The sequence below is a fragment of the Bos indicus x Bos taurus genome, chromosome 26 (assembly GCF_003369695.1).
Source record: "Bos indicus x Bos taurus breed Angus x Brahman F1 hybrid chromosome 26, Bos_hybrid_MaternalHap_v2.0, whole genome shotgun sequence".
NCBI classification, from domain to species: domain Eukaryota; kingdom Metazoa; phylum Chordata; class Mammalia; order Artiodactyla; family Bovidae; genus Bos; species Bos indicus x Bos taurus.
The window spans coordinates 25,989,881-26,012,042 of NC_040101.1; the positions used below are offsets into that span (position 1 = coordinate 25,989,881).

Consider the following 22,162-nt stretch of genomic DNA (forward strand, 5'->3'; position numbering starts at 1 on the left):
GTTGAGGGTCTCAGCCAGATGCAGAGAGCAGGCCAGTCCCCTCACTGTCGGGGTGACCTTGAGCAAATGGATACTGCTTTCAGGAGTCACATACTCACCTATAACTTGGAAATAACAATACCCACTTGGCAGATCCCTATGAGAATTCAATGTAACCATGTACATAAAAGCACCCATTGGTGCCCATACACAGGGATACCTAAGGACATATTTGCTCTGTTTCCAAGAAGCACTTACATGTTCAATACCAAGTAACGTAACATGAGGAATATAACAGTTACTGAGCACAAATACCAATTCACTGCATACGTCTATACCTCTTGGCTCCAGAGTATTTGTTTCCATTAAAGCTGTCAAATCAAATAACCAAATGCCAAGTCAATTTTAGGATATAGTCACAAAATTCATCTGAAAAACCACCAGAAGAAATCACTTTCTTAATATCTAACTATAGTGGGTGCTTCTAAATAATAAAACCTATATCTATCACTGAGTTGTAAATAATATGGCTTGAGGTTATATCCAAAAAGAAGATTTTTTTGTTAGAAAAAAACATAGTTCCTTGAGTTTCACAGTTAAAAAGAGACCATATAGTGAGAAGCAAAGCTAAAGAAAAGAAAAACCTCAGACTTGATATATTCCCAGTCCAGGGAAATTTTCCTCTACACCACACCACCTCTTGAAAATGTAGTTAAATTATAACTTAAAGTGATTTTACCTAAATTGACCTTATTCACACTTAAACTGTTTTTTTAAATATCACTGTCTTATATTTGGGACTAAACATTCAAGGCAGCAAGGACATCCAACCAGTCCATCCTAAAGGAGATCAGTCCTGAATATTCACTGGAAGGACTGATGCTGAAGCTGAAACTCCAATACTTTGGCCACCTGATGTGAAGAACTGACTCATTTGAAAAGACCCTGATGCTGGGAAAGACTGAAGGCAGGAGGAGAAGGAGACAACAGAGGATGAAATGCTTAGATGGCATCACCGACTCAATGGACATGAGTTTGAGTAAACTCCAGAAGTTGGTGATGGACAGGGAGGCCTGGTGTGCTGCAGCCCATGGGGTCGCAAAGAGTCAGACACAACTAAGCAACTGAACTGAACTGAATTGAATCATAAAAGTAATCTAATGAAATAATACAAAATCTAAAAAATAAGTGGCATTAAAAAAAAACCCTAAAAACAATACCATCATCTTAAGAGAACTCAGGTAATATTTGGCAATATCTTCTACTATTTTTAATTTTTTTCTTCTTCCTTCCCTCTTTGTTTCCTTCCTTCCTTCTTTTATTTGTTGCATACTTATACTCAAAGCGTACTACTTAATTTTCTATGAATCATGTATTAATTTATATATATATAATGTCTATGAGATATACAAGTACTAAATAGATATTAATATGTATCCATGTTGCTACATGGTCATCATAATCACCATTTTAATGGCTGCATAATATTCGGGCAAATGTATATACCCTGATTTAAAATCCCTTAGTGTTGAACACTCAGCAAATTTCTATCCAGATTTTATGAGTGATTTTGATAAACTTTATTATGCCTAAATCTTTTTGGTATTATTCTCTTGGTTCAGTCTCAGAAGTAAAGTAGCTGAATCAAGTTATGAAAACGTGTTTGTCTTCTGATACATTGCCAAGATGTTTTTCAGGAAGGAAAACTCATTTGCATGACCATCAGTACAATTTCAGAATGAGTTTCACCAAAACTTTGTCAACACTAGGTGTCTTCCTTATGGCACAGAAAGGAAAATATATTTAAATTAAAACTTATTAATTTTAAATGAGCATCTTTGGAAAGTTTCCTTGTGAATTCTCTGGATTAACTAGACTTATTGAATGTCAATGAATTCTTGCCTTTGGCTTACACTAATTCTTTAATGCTAATATTTTTAAAGTCTCCTTCTCTGTCAGTTACCTCACTTGCTATCTTCCAACCTTTCTTCAAAGGAATTCATTTTGAGTCTATTTCTTCACCAGTTTAGCCAGCCATTAAAAACGACCCTACTGATAGCAGCTGGACTTGGGGTGGAAGGTAAGGACCCCACTGATAGCAGCTGGACTTGGGGTGGAAGGTAAGGATCCCACTGATAGCAGCTGGACTTGGGGTGGAAGCTAAGGATCCCACTGATAGCAGCTGGACTTGGGGCGGAAGGTAATAACTGAAAAAGTACATAAGAGAGATGCTGCTGGGATTCCAATCATGTTATGCTTCTTGATCAGGGTGCTGGTTCCATAGGTACATTCAGTTTATGAAAATTCATTGAGCTCATGATATGTGTACTTTTCTGTATATATATTATACTTTGATTTAAAACATTTAAAGACTGACCCTGACTTTAAAAGGTCAGGTACCAGAGGGGTGGGTCATGGTAGAGGCAGAGAATGGAGGAAGGATAGGAGATTTGGCCATGTTAGATCAGCCAGATCATAAGCCCAGAGAGGCTTGCAAAGGAAGGAATAAGCAGAAGAACTCCTAGATTCAACTGGAAAACTGGAAACCTAGGGTCAGAATTAGGCAAAGGGATGAGAGTTAGGGACACTGGGCAGCAGTGTGGGCACAAAGTACCAGCACATATGTGAAGGTAAGGTCACTCCACACAGGAAGGGGTGGAGGAACACAGAGAAGCTTACATGCAACCAGAAGAGGCTGCATCACACGAGCCCTTGCCCACCTCTTCCTATTCCTGTTCCTATAGTCACCTCTTTCACCAAAGGATTACCACACCTGAATTTCTATCATGAGAGCATAACTGCTTCAGGAAAGGTGTTGTTGAGAAGAAATACCTGTATACCCTTCTTAATACATATATATGCTGCATCTTCCATTAATTATTTTAGCAAATGTTCTTTTCCTGACCGAAAGGTGTCAGGTTACCAAAAGGGACACCTAGAAGGTAGAGGCAGGGACCTGAAGTCTGGGACATGGTATAGAAAAGGCAGGCTTGGGAAGATAAAGACTTTGCTGACGTCTGTTCCTTTGAGCCAGCATCCTTAGAGCAATGTTGCGAAGACTAGAGATTCTCACTGCACCACCCTCACTGAATGCAAGTTAATATTGTGCATTAAATCAGTTTTGTCATTCAGAACTCAGCTCAAATAGGTTAATGCTAACATTTGAATAACATGGTGGTTGTGCCATCTTTTTTAATACAAAATAGGGCTATTCTCTCTCAGTCCACTGTTTCTGTGTTCACCTTCAGGAAGTGGCCTCCTGGAAACTGGTGTTTCTATGGTGATGGAGACAGCATATTTCTATTGTATGAATGAGACATCTGTGAGAGCGGTGTGGGCTCACCCTAGGTGAGTGGGGCTATGGATTTTCCGTTCTCCTCTTCAGTGTTACACAAGTGATTTTATAGGCATGAAAGAGGACCCGATGAAAACGCAGTGTCTCTCTCTAAATAAAACATACCTTTTGTCCCAGTCTTATTCCACAGGGAATAGGCTTCAACACCACAGCCAGCCCAAGGTAATTCCCCACAGCCCCGTCCTCACCAGCTGGGGAGCCATGAAGCCTTTCTGTCAAGGCTGCTGAGGAAAATTCCCATCTCCTGCTAATCCTGAAGGCTCTGAGCACAATTACATTTCTAATCAGAGGGTTTTCATGAGAATATAAACGAAAGAAATGTCTTCATTTGTACCAGCATTCCAGAAGTACAAATTTAAACTTCCCTTTGAGTTTTCAGGCCTTCTACACACTAGATACACCCTAACTCACTGGTGTCCTGCTCACTGTGGCAGCCCACCCCCTCCACTGCAGACCCTGTTTGGCCAGTGACCATGCCCAGAGGAGCCTGGTGAACTACACAGTTCATGGGGTCACAAAAGAGTCAGACATGACGTAGCAACTAAACAACAATTCCCAAGACCGCATCAGTTTCTTAACCAGCTTGTCACTCTGTCAGCTGCTACTGAGCTTGGTGGATGGCCAGCAATAAAAACAAGACACCCATAGCTGCACACCCCCCTCCCTCCAAATTACCACATAGCAACCCTTCATTATGTGTGCCAGTGTTTCAGAAAGTGGCTTTTACATTGAAATTTCAGGCAATTCTAGACTAGTCTAGCCCAGAAGCGTCTGAAAAACAATCATGTCTGAAATCCCATTGAGATTCTCATTTCTGATGGCCAAAGCCAGCTAGGTGTGCTAAAGTTTCATTTTGCCAAGAAGACAAATGATAACAGAGAGCCCTGCAATCCCACCTCTCATGCAGGAAAACAGCTATTATCAGCTCTGCATCTCTGCATCTCTGTGTCCACGTTGCATGCATCTGTGAATACATGAGCATGTGCCCATTCGAAAAACTATCGAGTTCCTTGTCAAAATGAGGGATTATTTTTAAACATCAGCTTTCTGTAACTATGAGAATAACACCTAACTTTTTAAAGGACTGCAATGTCCTCAAAACCGATCCCAAAATCTTTTCAAAACTTCTCGGTTTCAGTAAGATTATTGAGCCCTCCAGCTAATTCAAAATATCACAAAGTGAGTTGTTTCAGTCGTTAGCAAGGAAACAGTCTGATGGAGGCAAAAGAGAATCCTGCCTTCTAAATAACTGGTAAATACGCAGCTGCCCTAAGATGTTCTAGAGCTTTGGTTCTGAGAGGAGAGAAGTAGCTTTTCTTTTATTATTTCCAATTTGGTCAACCATAACATTATTTCTGCTGTGCTTTTTTTAAACCACCAAGATTCTTATAAAAACATCTCCAAGATTCTTGTACACAAGAAAGAATTTCATCTTTACTGAGTCAGTTAATGTTAAAATGCAAGATGGCAGGAGGATCTGTAAGGCAGAGGGGAGCTGGCATAGGAGGTAATAGGACCCACAGTATAGCCAGAACAGGACTTGATCAAAGGCCCACATCGCACTGAGGAGGACACAGAAAGACTCTGTGAGACTGGGACGCATCAGAATTGGAGAGGCATGATCCTCCCACAGGGTCAAGTGCAAGGTGCATTTGCCCTACCTCCACGCCCTTTCATCGCTTTGGAAGTTGGAAGGCTTGGCTCTCTTTCACCACCAACCTGGCCCTGATCAGCACAAGGTAGCCAAGTTTCCCAGGGGATTCACAAGCTGCCAGCCAATATCTCAATGAACACAAGATTATGTGCACTCTCAATTTCTAGACAGAATTTTGTTCTATCCAGAAGGTATTTCCTTAATTCTCCAGCAGTGCCTTTATTGAGTGAGAGCTCCTGGCAAGTTTCCTGCAGCTTTGGGGTAGCAATTTGGAAGGTAGAGCAACTGGATATTGTCCTTTTAAAATATCATTCAATTAGGTCTTTTGTAATACATACAAGGTAAAGAGATAGCCTTACAGATTCCAAAGAAATTGCTAGTGCATTTCATCAAAGGCACAAAAATGGAAACATCGATTCTCTCCTCACCACAAACATCTCCCTTTGATGCTGCAGTTACCTTAATACAAGCACTTTTCATTCTCTTTGGAAGAAGCCCGCGCCTCAATGCATGCATGTCAGAGAAGGCTGCAGTCCGAAACGAGACATCTGTATATCAGTCTCGGCTACCCTTGCATCTTCATTTGCTGCTCCAAAGCATCCCTCTCCTTGACTCTAAACCAATAAATTACCCCCAAATAAAGAAAAACTCTGCTGTAACCTGAATGCCTGGATGATGTTTTATGGCATCTCGACAAATGTTGCCGGGGGCATCATCAGCCTTCTCACACCATTTATTTAAGAGTGTCAGGGCACCAGTTAGAAACTTTATGGGCCTAAAGAACATTCAGCCACTTCACACAAAAGATGTCAACAAGAAAGAGAACTTAAGGAAGAATGCATCCAGAAATGTTCAGTGTGGTTAGGAAAATCCATCAGTGCCCACTGCCACATTTGCAAAGATTTTCACCAGGTGAAAAAGCAACCATCGAGTCAGAAACTATCTTGAATGCATTCTATCTGTAAGGGACTTCACGAGCAATGCTGTAGATGTTCTCAGTGCTGTGGAGCTGGAGAAAAGGAATACTTCTATATTGCATTTGGTTTATCAACCTCTTGGCATGAGATGTCTGCTGCCTAGCTGGTCTAACCTAGCTTGTCTCTGCATAAATAAAAACATGGTTTAAGACTTCTGAGTTTCATCTAAATAAATTATCATACAGCCATTTAGTAACATCTAAATGATTTATTTTTTTCAACACATATTCAAAATTCCTGGCTATGCTAAGCATTTAAACAGAGACTATCTGACATTTGGCTAAGTCTTTCATACAATATCCACCTGATGCCATGAAAGAAATGTATTTGCAATGGTTTTTGCTCTGCAAATGTCATGCGGGTGTCCTTAGGGGACTGCATTTAGCACCTGATGCCCACCTTGAGGCTCTATTAATGAGAGATATAAAGGTTATGTTGAAACTATTGTTTAAAGGTGCTGACACCTCATACACACACACTCACATTTACAAATTACAGATTCAAACATATAGTGAGGAGCAACTGTTTCAGGACTTGAGAGAACAGAGACAAGAAGCTATTTTAACAACATTATTCTGTAGACAACTCTATGTAAGACAGTACTTGTAAGCATCCATCCCCTTTCACTGATTGATTCCACAACATTGTGACATAATAGTTTGCCATCACACACTGTACTAAGGTTCTGGAAAAAGCAGGAAATACAAAGAACAATCTAAATTCTCTTCTCATAGATATAAATTGATCAACTATAAAGGGCTCATTACCATAGCAATGCATCCATCCACTAATTCATTTGCTTAACAAATATTTGTGCTGTGCTTAGTAGCTCAGTTGTGTCTGATTCTTTGCGATCCCATAGACTGTAGCTCTCCAGGCTCCTCTGTCCATAGGGGATTCTCCAGGCAAGAATACTGGAGTGGGTTGCCATGCCCTCCTCCAAGGCTCTTCCCAACCCAGGGATCGAACCCAGGTCTCCCGCATTGCAGGCTGATTCTTTACTGTCTGAGCGCCCATGGAAGTCCAAACTTTCAAATATAGCAAATATTTACTGATCATTATTAAATGGCAGGCACCGTCCTAGAGACTGGTGCTACAACAGTGAGTAAAAGTAGACACAACCCTGCTGTCCTGGAACTTGCAATCTAGAGAGAAATGCAAATGATGCCAAGTGCACATCAATCAACAGGAAAATCTCAACCATGACAGGTACTCTGAAGGGAAGTGTGCATAGCCTTGTAAGAAAGAACATCAAGGGGGATTTAACTTTGTCAGGGAGCTTAGGGACGATGTCCTGCGGAAGTGATGTCTGAGATCTGATAGTGAAGAGATTTACTGTATGGAAGATCCCAGGCCCAGGAAAGAGAGCAAGGGAGACAGCTGTGGGGAGGGACTGAAGATGGTCACTGAAGTACTAACAGTGAGTTAGAAGACAGAAGGAGGGACCAGACCAAGCGGGTGCTATTGCAGCCTACTGAGGACTTTGGACTAATCTGTGAGCAAAGAGAAGATGCAGAAGGAATTTAAGCAAAGGCATGAAATCAAAAGATCTACATTTGGGAAATACATAGTTCAAGTTACAGGATGAACACATACTGTGAGAACTATCAGGGCTACCTCCTAGGTTTCTGACTTTTGCACCTGAGTGAATACAATTAGGGAATACTGGAAGAGAACCAGCTTAGATGTGGGAAGATCAAGAGTTCATCTTTGGAATATGTTGAATTGAAAGGCTTCTGAGACATATAGTAGACAAGTCAAGTACACAGCTGGATATAGGTATGGATCTGAAGCTCAAAGGGGAGGACTCATTGAGGTACTCTATCTTGAATGTACTTTTAGAAAACAATGAGATGGACATGTTTGAGGCTTTCCTCCCTTTGCTAAACTGAGAACAATGGCATATTCCAATTCAAGGCAGCATGGTGTGATAGAATATGCCTAGACTTGAAGTCTGACAATAAGCTTCCAAGTTCTGACTCCTCTAGCTACCAGGTGAGTGGTTTGGAACAAGTACCTTGGCTTTTCTGCACCTTTGCTTACTTCAGTCTCCATAAAATTATTTTGAATATACATTTCCCATTTATAGCACAGGGTTTGTTTTAAAGGTTAAATGAGTAAAATCACACAAAAAAACCATTTTAAACCTGTGAAATGACAAATGGCATTGTCATTAATGAAATATACCCGCCTGCATATTTTGATATTAAAGACCAGAAAGGAAAGTTAGATGCTGCAGACACAATCAATGTAGTTGGAACAATGCAATGTCATTGAATACCCTCGTGTATATGGACTGAGTAAATAGGCAAGTGCTTTTCACGGGTGGTACCTGGGTGACAGGATGTGAATGAAAACAGAATGTGTTCACCTTTTGATCCAAACTGTAGGCCAGTACCCAGTCCTCCTGCTTGGGGTGAAAGAGCAGACTCTGGATGTAGAAGGTGAGCCGGTATTTCTGATAGGTTGCCCCTTCATCTGAGCTGATCAATATGCTGCTCTCTATCTCAGGATCACTAAGAAGCATGATCTAAAGAAAGGAAAGAGAAGAAAATATAGACAGAGTCAGTAGCAGAGAATAAATACAAGAAATTAAAGCATAAATATAAAGTCATTTCTACTTATATATCACAGCACAGAAAAGGGCATCTGGGTCTCTAGATGAAATACTGGTATTTTTTTTCCTGATTCAGTCCTTTATTGGTGAATTGAGCTAAAATACTGTGCAAGGTTAGGTCTGCATACCAATGAGGCTTCATTTTTCTGATGTCCATCTTCTAAATACTTTCATTTTTGATATTTATACTTGTACATATTGGAAGTTTATTCTTATGGTCCTCTGTCCCTTGACCTTGGGATCATCACACCTCTGTCTTTTCGTCTTCCCTCTGTCAATTCTCCACATCACTCTCCATCACTCTCTTGCTTTTAAGTCATGAAAAAGATCCCACTGTTTTGTTCCTTCTGAACAGTTTTAGAGATTTAATTGATTTAGGTGGTTTCATGATCCCTTTGCTCTAGTTGTTTTCCAAAGCACTTATCCCTGAAGGCCATTTTTGACAAATACTGATGCTCAAGAAAGTCTGTCCTTCCCAAGCCGAATGCACAGAGTGGTGTAGTGAACAGACATCTGAGACAGCAAGTCCAGGTCTCAACACTTCTCTGTATACTGTCACCTTGGAGCATTACTTAACTTCTAGAGGCCTCGGTTTCCTCAACAATAACTGAGTCTGATGATACCAGAACTGGCTTTGAATGCTTGGCATAATGCATATTCGTGACAAGTGATAGCTATGGTTACTATCAACCTCTCAGGAGTCAAAAGTCTTCTATTCATAGGACCTCAGTGGCATTGGTCTCACTAAATGTGTGAGTGACATTTCAGTATTTAAATCCAGTAGACACTCAGACCTATCTTTCCCTTAGTTAAACCCTTTGCAGTCTTTGTGGCCACTGACAACTCCATCCTTCTGGAAGCATTTTATTCCAGGGGCTTCTGTAACACCATACTTATCTTGGTTTTCCTTTCTACCTCTTTTGATTACTTAACTTTCTGTGATTATCCTTATAGTATAACCATTGCTCAACCCTCAGTTTTGACCTTCTCTTTTCACTAGACACATTGTTCCTCAGTGACCTCTTCCACTCTCATTTTTATTTATTTTTTTGTTACCACTTTTCTGGCTACACTTCATAAATTACAAGTTAATCTAAGGTCTCCTCTCAGTTTCAGACTTGAACACTAAGTGTTCTGGCACTTTCTTCAGTTTGAATATCCCACAAGACCTAAAACTCAGCATGTCCCAGGATACCTCATCCAAGCCCCTGTCCCCACCCCTAGTGTTTCCTGGTTCAGTGAGGGTTTCCACCAGCCACCCATGTGAAGCCAAATGCCCGGGGTTCATCCCTAACTCTGCTTTCTCATTCACCTCCTATAGTTAATTAGTCTCTAAGCTCCGCATGTTTTACCTACTAATTAACTCTAAAATCAGATCCATTCTCTCCCTGCCCATTGTGGTTCTGTTAGTCTGAAATGTGACCATTTCTGTATTGGATTCCTGTAAGATACCCCTAGTCCATCTCACAGATTCAACCAGTATTCCTCCAATTCCCTTTGTATACTGTGGCCAGAATAATCTAAAACCATTCAGTGACTTATCTTTGATTTTCCTACACCCTAAAATTCTTCAAATGGGTTGACATAACCTGCCCCTTGTGTTTGTTTCGCTCCATCATTAGCACAGCTCTTTTGACCTTTATCATCCAGCTCAACCCAACTTCCTTGAGTTCCTAATGTTTGTTAAGTGACTTAATGAGCAAATGAGTTTATTTCCTCTCGTAATTCGTCCTGTCTCGGGCTGTACTGCCACTAGCTGTTAGGGTTACAGCTACACACAGTATGTACCGTGGGGTCCAAAGTACCAAGTAAAGTCAAAGAAACATTTCCTTATGCTTCTAAAATGAAACTCTTGAAGAGTAGAGTTTTAAAATTTTACCAATAGTATATATCAGTATTATAAAGTAAGCTTTACACAAATTCAATGCCTTTAACTGCTAAGATTCATAGCCATTTTCCTTTTTTGTTCCTATATAACTTCCAAGACAAGCTTACTTTCTTTTTCTCAAATACTTGCCTTGGCTTCATTGAAATAAGTTATTACTAGTTATCAGCAAATTTTTGAGAAATAGATGCAGTACAGGCAGTCTAGTTTCTTTTTTCTTTTTTTAATTCATGTGTGAATAATCTAGGACGAAAGCTCTTAGATTCGTAGACAGAATAGCTGTCTCCTCCCTTGGCACTGTGAAGGGTAAGGACTACTGGAAAAAGCACCCCTGCTGACCTTGAAGAAACCTCAGAGGATGCATCCACGCTCCTTGAAGACTGTGAGGACAAATATACTGGGAAAGAATGAGGCTTTCCTAACTACTCTCCCTCACTTCTCACCAAGTACTGATAGGCTACATAACAGGCAATGAAATCATTTCTCCCCTGGTGCAGAGAAATTAAACTGCTTCTTTTATGCAGGTATAAAGAAGTTTCATGCCCATGATTTTAATTAGAAGATAAGACCAACATCATAAATGAACTTTATTTTATATACCATGAGTTACAATAAGGGTTACCATCAAATATCTAGTGCAATGTACTCTCTTCCTCTAGCCCTGTTTCTTCCTGTACACACACTCCATACTTGCATACACAAAGCACATTAATCTGCACAACACAAACGTTACATGTATGTGTACACACATATGCTTACACGTACACCTCTGTGGCACATTTATGCATACATATGTACAGAAAAGCAATTATATATAAGGTGCACTGACATTGTGAGCTGGTTTTAGGGGACCCTTTTTGGCAAGAGTACATTTTTATTGCAATCTTTCTCTGAAATCCTTTTATATACTTTGATATCACTGGCAGTGTCTATATTAAATCTAGTGTCTGAGAAGAATGGAAGGAGGGATGTAGAAACCTATATGTTTTAGATTTCTGACCTACGCTGGGTACTTTGCAGGATATTTTATCGAAACCTCAAACAAATTATGTGATGGGTCATTATTTGTGTTTTACAGGTAAGGAAACAGGCTCAGAGGAGGAAAGTAACTTGCCTATTACCCTCTCTAACAGACTCAAATGTCACCACCTTGAGTCACATACGCACATACTAATGCTAATACTTTGCTACACCCGGAAAAGCACTTTGTCATCTTTACCAAGGGACAAGGGGAAGTCAGAGAAGCAGCTTTTTAGTCTTTTTTTAAGCATCTTTAAGAAACTGGTTCACTGGTAAAGAATCCGCCTGCAATGAAAAAGACGTGGGTTCAATTCTTGGGTCAGGAAGATACCCTGGAGAAAAGAATGGCAACCTACTCCAGTATTCTTGCCTGGGAAATCCCATGGACAGAGAAACCTGGAGGGCTACAGTCCATGGGGTCACAAAAGAGTTGCACATAACTTCATAACTAAACAACAACAACAAGAAATCTACACACAAAAAAAGCAGTTTCAGGAAAGCCCCTTTCCTCCTCTGACTCATTCAACTTTGGTCAAGAGGACATGAAGAATTAAATGAATAGGAATCCAAAGGGACAATAGAATGTTAGTGCTTGAAAAAGAAAAAGTGAAAAAAAAGAAAAAGAAGGAACCATAATATTAACATAAATGGAATCAGAAAGCAAAGCCTCAGTAGAAGTTAAGCCTCAGAGTAAAATATGTATATTTTGTATGACTCTACATAACAACTTCTATACCTACATATATAATGAAAATCACTCCACGTCCACCCAAACTGTTACTGGGAAGCAGGGATTTCAAAGGTAAAGAAAAGCCTACAAGGACAAAGCAGGTAAACTAAGTGAGCAAAGCAGATAAAGCAAGACAAGAAGCAGTAAGTACTTTGTCAACATAGAGAGTGCACACATTTCCTTCAAATGTTTAAAATGAGATTGTTACCAAAAACATTATACTCACATTAAATATCCTCTGTGGACTAAATTTGTGATATAGGCATGTGACTCTTGGCATAGTTATGAGAGTTTCATCCTACAAAGAAATTTACAAACCTTGCCTTTGAACCCATAATTGTAGGTGTATATGTAGAAAGCCTATGGCAATACAGGTTCAGACATCTGTGAATTCTGTATTTATATGATTTTGATAGAATGAGCAGGAAAGAGCTCCCACTAGAGATTTTTGTTTTGTTTTGTTTTGTTTGGCTTTTGCTCCAGTTTGGCTTCGATTCTTTTTCCAGCTTGTCCTGATACAAGATATGTATTGGTTATACACATATGCTGGAAGAGAAGGGGGTCTTTAAAACATGAACAGAGTTATCAATGCTATAGGCTCTGGGGCAGCTGTCCTGGGTTCACATCTCCAGTCTGCTACTTTATGTGTAAAAGTGAGGATATTACCCAGTTTTTCCAATCAGTTAGCTCATCTAAGAAAAATACTGATAATAATCATGTTTAACTCACCATGGTATTGAAAGGATTAAATGAAATAATGATTAAAGAGTTTAGCATAGGGCCACAACTGCTAAATAAACATAAGTGTTTATCTATAAATTACCCAGAATAAGAACATAACTAAAGGCAGAAGTCGGAGAAGGCAATGGCACCCCACTCCAGTACTCTTGCCTGGAAAATCACATGGCAGAGGAGCCTGGTAGGCTGCAGTCCATGGGGTAGCGAAGAGTCAGACATGGCTAAGCAACTTCACTTTCACTTTTCACTTTCATACATTGGAGAAGGAAATGGCAACCCACTCCAGTATTCTCGCCTGGAGAATCCCAGGGACGGGGGAGCCTGGTGGGCTGCCGTCTATGGGGTCGCACAGAGTCGGACATGACTGAAGCGACTTAGCAGCAGCAGCAGCAAAGGCAGAAGTAATGCCAAACAGGTTGGAGATTTAGGTATTATTTGCTCTGTCACGACACCCCTCGTTCCAGAATTTTGTTGATAAAAACCTAAGGGATGGGTGGTGGGGGTATAGGTATAGGGGAAATGCTGTTCAATGAGCATCAAGTTTTAGGCCTGCCAGATAACCAAGTTCTAGAGATCTGCTGAACAGCATCGTACCTGGAGTTAACAATACTGCAATGCACAATTGGAAGAGTTTGATAAGAGGATAAATCTCACATTGTGCATCATCACAATTTTTTTTTAAAAATGTGAAAGGATGGGGGGGAAACAAAACTACATTTTACACTTATTTTACATGCATTTTATATTCCTGGCAACATTTTAAGAAAAGCATACTCTATTAGCAAATATAAAACACCACCAAAATGAACAATCAGTAAGTAATTGTCAACTCAGTAAACACAATTGCACTTTGAATGACCACTCTCGTCTCCTCAGTGGGAGGCTCTGGCCCATGAAGGAAGTAAACATACCTTAGGGGTAAGAACGTAACTAAACATTCCTTAGGAGTAAGAACCTCATACAACCTATCTCTTTGAATTGGATTATTCCCTGTACATGGGTTGTACCTCAGATTAGAGATGAACAAGCTTTAGAGTTTATCAATATACATATGGTCCTTTTATCTTTTAGTAGGAAATTCCTGGTAAAGTTGAATAATGGTGGTCCTAATTTTAATGCTGGGTTGCAAATTACAAGGGACACAGGTGGAAGTCATGAATCAGGCAGAGATTTTGCTTCACTAACTTAGATTTTCAAAAGCCTATAAAGCTTGTTTGTGTCTAAGTCAATCAAAATCAGTACTGGAAATGATAAAATTCTCCCCAGAAATCTTTCTAGAATGCGTACCTTCCTGCTGCTGGGTAAGTCTTAAAGCACTCAAATTATAAAATTAATGAATATGTTCACTTTATTCAGTTGCCATACTCTCTTCCTCCTGTGTATGGTCTACAAAATGGGATGAAAGCTATAGTTTCTCAGCCTCTCACTCTGCCAGAGTTTCCAGAAATGCAAAGGAAACAAATTGTAGTTCAATGCTTTGAAAACAGTCTCTGAATAGGAGTAAGCAGACTTCCTCTGAATAGAAAAGGAGAAATGCTATAATTTACTGTATAATTGAGTCCTAATGGGAGACTCTCAGGAGCTCAGTAAGAAATAACAATAATATCAATACAAGCTCACAAAGAGTATAAGAGACATTCTTTAGGCTGACCCCCTAAACCTACTGACATAATCAATATGTTGTTGAATATTGGTTTACACACAAATAGAGCCTGTTACAGATAAGGCTCTTAATCACAACATAACAATATACTACCAGTATCCACCCCCACCACCCTCTGTCTATTTACCTCTCTAACATTTCCCCTTATAGCAGAGGTTATAGCTGGCAGGAAAAGGGGTTGCCCCCAGGGGATATTCAACAATGCATGGAAACATTTTTTTCATGTAAATCAAAATTAACATACAATATTATATTAGTTTCAAGTGTAGAACATGGTATATTTTTATACATTCTGAAATTGCGTCAGTAAGACCAGATACCAACCTGTTACCATACAAAGTTATTAGAATATTACTGACAACGATCCTCATGTGCACTTCACCTCCTCCATAACTTATCATTTTATAGCTGGAACTTTGTACCTCTGATCCCCTTCGCTTATTTCATCCATTTCCCATCCCTGGAGACGTTTTAATTGTTAAAACTGCGGGGTAGGGAAGAGAGTAACTGGCATTTAGTGGGTAGAGGCCAGGTATGCTGCTAAATAATTAAAACGCACAGGACAACACTGGACAACCAATAATTACCTAGGCCAAAATGTCAATAGTGCTGCTACTGAGAAGACTTGTTACCAAGTTTGTGCATTTATAAGTGTATGTATGTATATATATGTGTGTGTGTATATATACACACACACATATGCATGTGTATATTATATATATCCTATTTAGCGGAAAATATGTAAACTACATATACAGTCTTCAGATAGAACATCAATGCATATTTATGCTTATGTGCATGTCCCTTTCACTCATTACCATTTATACATGCCATTCTCTTTGCCAGGATTAGACTCCCCACCTTTTCAGCCCTACCCATTATATTAAGTATATTTGTACTTATCCTTCAGAAATTAACTCAAGCACCTCCAGTAAAGCAACAATCATTGAGTTCAATCAGGAAAAAATATATAAAAATAACAAAATCAACAACAATAAAAAATAACTCAACTAAAAAATGAGCAAAGGACTTCAATAAACATTTTCCCCCCAAAAAATACAAAATATATTTTTGATGAGGATTTAAGGAAATTGGAACCCTTGTGCATTGTTGATGGGAATTTAAAATGGTATAACTGCTCTGGAAAACAGTATCATAGTTCCTCAAAAAATAAAAAATGGAATTACACATGATCCAGCCTTTTCCTTCTGGATATATAGCCTAAAGAACTGAAGGCAAGATCTTGGGGAGATATTTGCACACCCATGTTCATATTGTTATTATTAACCACAGCCAAAATGTGGAAGCAACCCGTGTCTACTGATGGAAGAATAAACAAAATGTAGTATATACCTTGGAGAAGGCAATGGCACCCCACTCCAGTACCCTTGCCTGGAAAATTCCATGGACGGAGGAGCCTGGTAGGCTGCAGTCCATGGGATCACTTACAGTTGGACACAACTGAGTGACTTCACTTTCACTTTTCACTTTCATGCATTGGAGAAGGAAATGGCAACCCACTCCAGTGTTCTTGCCTGGAGGATCCCAGCAACGGCGGAGCCTAGTGGGCTGCCGCCTATGGGGTCACACAGAGTCGGACACAACTGAAGCGACTTAGCAGCAGCAGTATATACCTATATTGGAATATTATTCAGTCTTAAGTAGGAAGGGGATTCTGGCACATGCTACAATGTGGATTACACTTAAAGACATTATGTTAAATAGAATAAACCAGTCATAAAAAGACAAATACTATATGATTTCCACTAAAGTAATTACACTAGTCAAATTTATAAAGAGAGAAAGTAAAAAAATTACAGCCAGGAGCTGGGGGGAAACAGAAAATTAGGAGTTGTTTAATGGGCATAGTTTTACAGATAGAAAGCGCTCTGGAGACTGACCGCACAGCAATGTGGATGTGCTTAACAATTCTGAAATGCACATTTTAAAACAGTTATGTTAAACTATGTGGTATGTGTATTTTACCACAATTTAAAACACGAAATTAGATATGAAATGAGATGAAACAATGGTTTGAGAAAACTTGAAAACTAATCGGACATAAACACTATTCATTCAACCATTATTTCCAGAGTCTTTATGCCAGGCTCTACTATAAGGTCCAGGATAAGAGCAGTAATCAAACCAAATGAAAACCCTGCCATCAGAAAGCTTGCATCCAAGTGAGGGGAGAACAGAAAATAAGTAAATAAATAAGTAAAATATATAGCTTATCAGATGGTAATGAGTACTTTAGAGTAAAATAAATCAGGAAAGGAGACAGGAAGTGCTGAAGTAGGGGGGTGGGGGTCTGAAGCGTGAAGAGCAGGGTCAGGAAAAGCCTCACTGAGAAGGTGACAATTCAGAAAGGATGTAGGAGTCCAGAGAGCTAGAACAGAACAAAGGCGGCAGAGTGCTGAACGTGGGGGGCAGTAAGTGATACAAGCACCCTGGCTTTATCCCAGTGATGTGGAAAGCATCGGTGGGCTTCCAGCTAGGCACTGGAGCCTACGGCTTGTGTTTTGATCCTTTGACCATGGCTGAATAGAGCATTGTGAGAGGCAGGGAACAGCAAGGACAGAATCCGAGAGACCAGGAGGAGGCACTGAATCCAAGTGGGAGAGTCTGTCAACACAGGGCCAGCTCAGTTACTGAGACGTGGTCCGTCTGTGGGTATAAAGGAAAAGTCCTCTTACAGATGAGCTGTGGGGAGTAAGAGAAACCGAAGAGTGCATTAGAGAGCTTTATACTTGTATACCTGTATGTTCATCTCTGTGTTGCTTATCATGATCAAAAATCAGAAATAACTCAAATGATCAGGCAGATTTTTGGTCTGAATAAGTGGGAAAACAGAACTGGCCTTTATGAGACAGGAAAGCTCATGGGAGGAGTAGATTGCAGGCTGTAGAAATAAGGAGTATGATTTTGAAAAGGCTAGGTTTTGGATGCTTAATAGCCATCCAAAGGGACAGTAGATATACAAGGCTTATTTTCAGGAGATGGAGCTGGCCTGCAGATAAGAATTTAGGAGACATCAGTGTTTGAACAGCATTTAAAAATATGAATCTGGACACCAGGGAGACATGATAAAGATACAAAAGAGCCTGAGAACTGGGTTCTAGCATGCTTCGGAAGAGTCAAAGAGATAAGGAGGGGCCAGAAATGGAGTGTGTGAAAGAGGAGAACCCAGAGTGTGTTGTGTCCTCAACACCTTGAAACCAAGGGAAGAAAGTATATCTGAAAAGAGAGTTGTTCACCTTTGTCAAATGTAGCTGACAGTTCAGTAGGATGAAATCTGGGGAACTGACCACTGAATCTAGCAATGCGGGGGATGCTGGTGACCACGGCAAAGGCAGAGGAGTGAAGCAGGCAGGCAGTGCTGATGCACATATAAACTGGCATGACTGTTCTGAAAAGCAATGTGGCAGGAGGGAACAGGACTCATAAATATTCATAATTTTGACCCTATAATTTCTCTTCTAGGACTCTGTCCAAGGAAACCATCAGGGACCCAATAAAAGGCTTATGCACCTGTGTGTTCATCTCAGTGTTATTTATAACAATAAAGCATTGGAAACAACTCAAATATCTGATAGAATAATTAAAGTAGGCTAAATCCACTCAATGGAATATTATGCAGCTATTAAGTATGAATTCAAATAGTTTTATGAAATGTGAAAAATAATCATATGTGGAAGCAGTGCAGGAAAAGCAGGCTGAAAACATAAGAGGCGTAATCGCAAATTTGTTAAAAATGGTTTCTATCTCATGCCCATATATATGCACAAAAGAACTGGAAAGAGAAACTCACTGCATGTTTAACAGTAGTTATTCCTGTGCAGCATGATCATGAGTCATTTTTTTCTTTATACTTTCCTATTTTTTCTAATATTCTGCAATTACCTTTATAATGATGAAATGTTTCTATGCTCCTCCCCATATGCAGATATTCATACACACATACACACACTCACACATTCACTCTTTCCCACTAACCCTTTCAAGAATCCCAACAGAGTTATGCTACCCATTGTCTGCCCTTGGAAAGACTGAGAACCTGGACAAATATGTGTGCACACTGTGACCACTGTTCTGAGAGCAGAACAGGCCCGGGTGAAGGTCAGGTAGAGACAGTACCTCACTGTAGAAGCAACAAGAGCACCTCCCAGCTCAGAGAGTTGATCTCCTCCCTGGAGCAGGAATCCCTGGTGTCTGCCCCCACCCACACTCTAAACCATCCACCTGCTTTGCACTGCATGATGGCTCCCCCCAGCACAGCTCTGATCCTGACCATGGCATTTCCTCACCATAAGAAATTCCAGTCACCTCAACAGGTCATGAAAATCAAATCTGGCACCTCAGACATCGTATAAGTGGGTTCCTGTGCTGTTCTCAAGCTTGATCTCTACAACATAGCCATAAACCCTACCCAGGAATTCCCTAAAAGTTTTTTTTTTTTCCCCCAATCACTATCCCACTCCTCTAACATTCCTGTCTTTGCTAATGTTCTTCCCTTACCTAGAAAGCCCAGCATCTTCCCTCGTCCATACCTTCCTTCCAGGCCCATTTTAACTCTCTCCCTTCCATGAAGTTTCTCCAATGCTTCAGCAGAATGATCTCTACCTTCCACCAACTCCACTGGCAAATTCATTGTCACAGTGAACTATGGCTTCATGTTTAAAATATGTGAAAAGTTATAAATATATTCATGTATTTTGACTTAGTTAAATTTTGTTTCACTTGTATTCATCTCACTGTGCCATCTGGATGCTAAGTTCCTGAAAGACAGAGAATGTCACATGTCCTGGTCCTTCTGGGGTTCAGGGAAGCACATAATAAATATCTGATGTGTGGTGAGTGAAGGTCACTCAAGAGTTTCTAAGTTTGCTTGACCAAATGTTTACTACATTGGATTTGTGATTCACCAATGCCCTGGCCAGAGAAGCCGGCTTCATCTCAGTAAGAGCAGTCAGCAAATCTTTACAGAGAGCACTGTCCGCTGGCAGCCCACCCCCCCCCCCCAGCCCCACCTGCGGCAACGATTTCTCAGGGCAGTAATCTGTTACTCTGGTTCCTCTTGTCAAAGTCTAATGCAGATCAGTTAATAAATTGATGGCCATGTTAGTTAATAAACTGATGGCCATGTTAGTTAATAAACTGATGGCCATTTTATTTTTCTGCAAGATGTTTAATTCCAATATTTTTAAGAAAGCAATTTTATCCCTGGAAGAGAAGAAAAAAGAAGTTTCACAATTAAAAAAAAAAACAAACCTGAAATCTGTAAGATTGGGTTGGAAGTCATTTTCATTCCTTTTGTCAAACTGTTTTAGTGTTTTGTTATGGTTTGATTTGAGGGTCTTTGGTCTGCTTGTTTGGTCTTTTTCCATCTTAGGAACACTAAAGAAAGATGCAAAACCAGACACGCACACCTGAGATCAGAGGGAGGGTGCTGAGACACAGGTTAGAAGGCAAAGGATTTGGTACAGTGTTTACACAGCCATCAATCATAACCAGAAGATCCTGAGAAATATCCAACTAGCTGAATTAAGATCATCCACATTAGTTATTGTTTCAAGCCTCCAACTTGCTACTGTGCACATCTGGGACCACAGTGGGGCCCCAGAGTTAAGAATCACTGTTCAAAATCCTAAAATCAGAAAGGCAATGACTATATGAAGAGATAAAGAAAATATGCTCACCAGCCCGCATATTATCTACCATCTACCACAAAACACACCTAATGTATAAGCATCTTGTTGAAGCCATGGGTGAGAAAGATTCTGAAAACACTCTAAGGCACAAGGGATGGTAAATGGAAATTAATTGCATAGTACTCATTATGACTAATTTTAAAATTGCAGATTGTCATTGATACAGTATTTATCTAGTATGGTAGCTTTAGTATTTCATTCTGGGAACACTATAAAAAAAATAGGGAGACCTGCTAAACTATTTTTCCCAACAGATCTTGAATTCTTCCTATGAGGAGCCTTCAAAACCTAGGCAATTTTCAGGGACTTAATCCTACTGGGATTAGCAATTTGGGAACAATTATTCTTGTTAAAAGAGGCAAGACAAGTATTAGCTTATGCCAAGGAAAACAATTAGGGGAATAAATACGCCTGGAAATGTCCTATGTCCTGATCTAGTTGGAAGAAACTATGCTATGGAGAGCTTCATTAGCATCAGGAACAAATCACTCCATTCCAAAAGCACCTCCTTTTTAAAAAATTAATTAATTTATTTTAATTGGAGGCTAATTTCTTTACCCAACAAGAATGAGAAGCATGTGAATACGAGTTAGAACTCAACTCCTCACCCCCATCACCATTTATGCTTCTGAGGGATAGGACGGGCTCCCAAACAGCTAACTGCTGGATGTGATCAACAGGGAGCAAGGTGACTTTCTGAAGAGCAGCCCTTGGGGCCAATGACCACCTAAAAGCCAGTCTGTCCCAGCTAGTGGGCACCTCACTGTCCCTCAGCAGTGCAGGAACCATCCTAAGAAAGGCAACTGTGGCACTGGGTCCAGTCTCTCAGACCAGAGACACTGAGCTTCCAGAAAGAGTGAAAATGAAAAAGAATCAGGCTCTGCAAGGAGCTGGAGGCCCTCGATCTGTGATTTCCACCTCTAGCTCAAGACATCTGCTCTGCCTTCTTTCACCTTCAAGTGGAGTTCGTATCGAGGCCTTTGAGTGGCATCACATTTTATATTTTGCCAAGTCCTTCCACAGCTGTTTTCTCCTCAGTCTGCTCCCTGAGGAAGGCAGGGCTGGTATTGTTACCCACTTTATTAGCTTCCTGTGGCTGGAAACAAATTACCACAAGCTTAATGGCTTAAAAATATGTAATTTTATTACCTAACAGTCCTGGATGTCAAACCCAAAATGGGTCTCACTGGGCCAAAGTCAAGGTGTCAGCAGGGCTGCCTTCTGTCCTGGAGGCTTAGGGTGAGACTCTTCTCCCTTGTTTTGTCCAGCTTTTACAGACTACTCCCAACCCTGGTCTAAAAGCCCCCTTCCATCTACAAAGCCAGCAATGGCCAGTCCAGTCTTTCTCACATCACAACACTCTGACTCTTCTTCCCTCTTACAAACTATCAACTAAAAAAAGCACCACCTAAAAGCTGAGAATTCTGTTTTATTCAGTGAAATTGCTGAGGACTTAAGCCTAGGACGCATTCTCTCAGATAGCTCTGAGGGATGGCTCTAAAGAGGCAAGCCAGGAGCCAGGATGCAAAGGAGTTTATGCAGCAAAACCAGGTAGTTAGAACATCAAAAGACTACTGTTAATTAAAGAAAACTCAAACATCTCACCTTAATGAATTTAGTGCTATTCTATATATGAGAAGATGCAATAGTCTGGGGTCATTGAAATCCTTCCTTTGAGATGAAACCTACCTTTCCAGGGCCAGTATCCTGTTTTTTCTCCTGCCTGAATCTTTTCAGGGTGCACAGCCAGGGTTGACAGCAGCAGCTTGATGGTCACAACCGCATTTACTTACTGATATGGCAGGGACAGCCTTTGTCCACACTCCTAAGGAC

The 22,162-nt window shown here is 40.2% G+C and overlaps 1 protein-coding gene across 3 annotated transcripts in view; it reads right to left on the bottom strand.

Moving 5' to 3' along the window:
• SORCS3 (sortilin related VPS10 domain containing receptor 3) overlaps positions 1-22,162 on the bottom strand; it is a 633,894-nt gene that overhangs the window by 294,815 nt on the left and 316,917 nt on the right. For 2 of the 3 annotated variants that reach the window (XM_027529080.1, XM_027529078.1), the window contains exon 4: positions 8,337-8,495. The exons of the other annotated variant lie outside the window; for it this stretch is intronic. In XM_027529080.1, the coding sequence (XP_027384881.1) occupies positions 8,337-8,495 (159 nt within the window). The remainder of the gene's footprint in view (positions 1-8,336; positions 8,496-22,162) is intronic. 3 annotated transcript variants of the gene reach the window in all.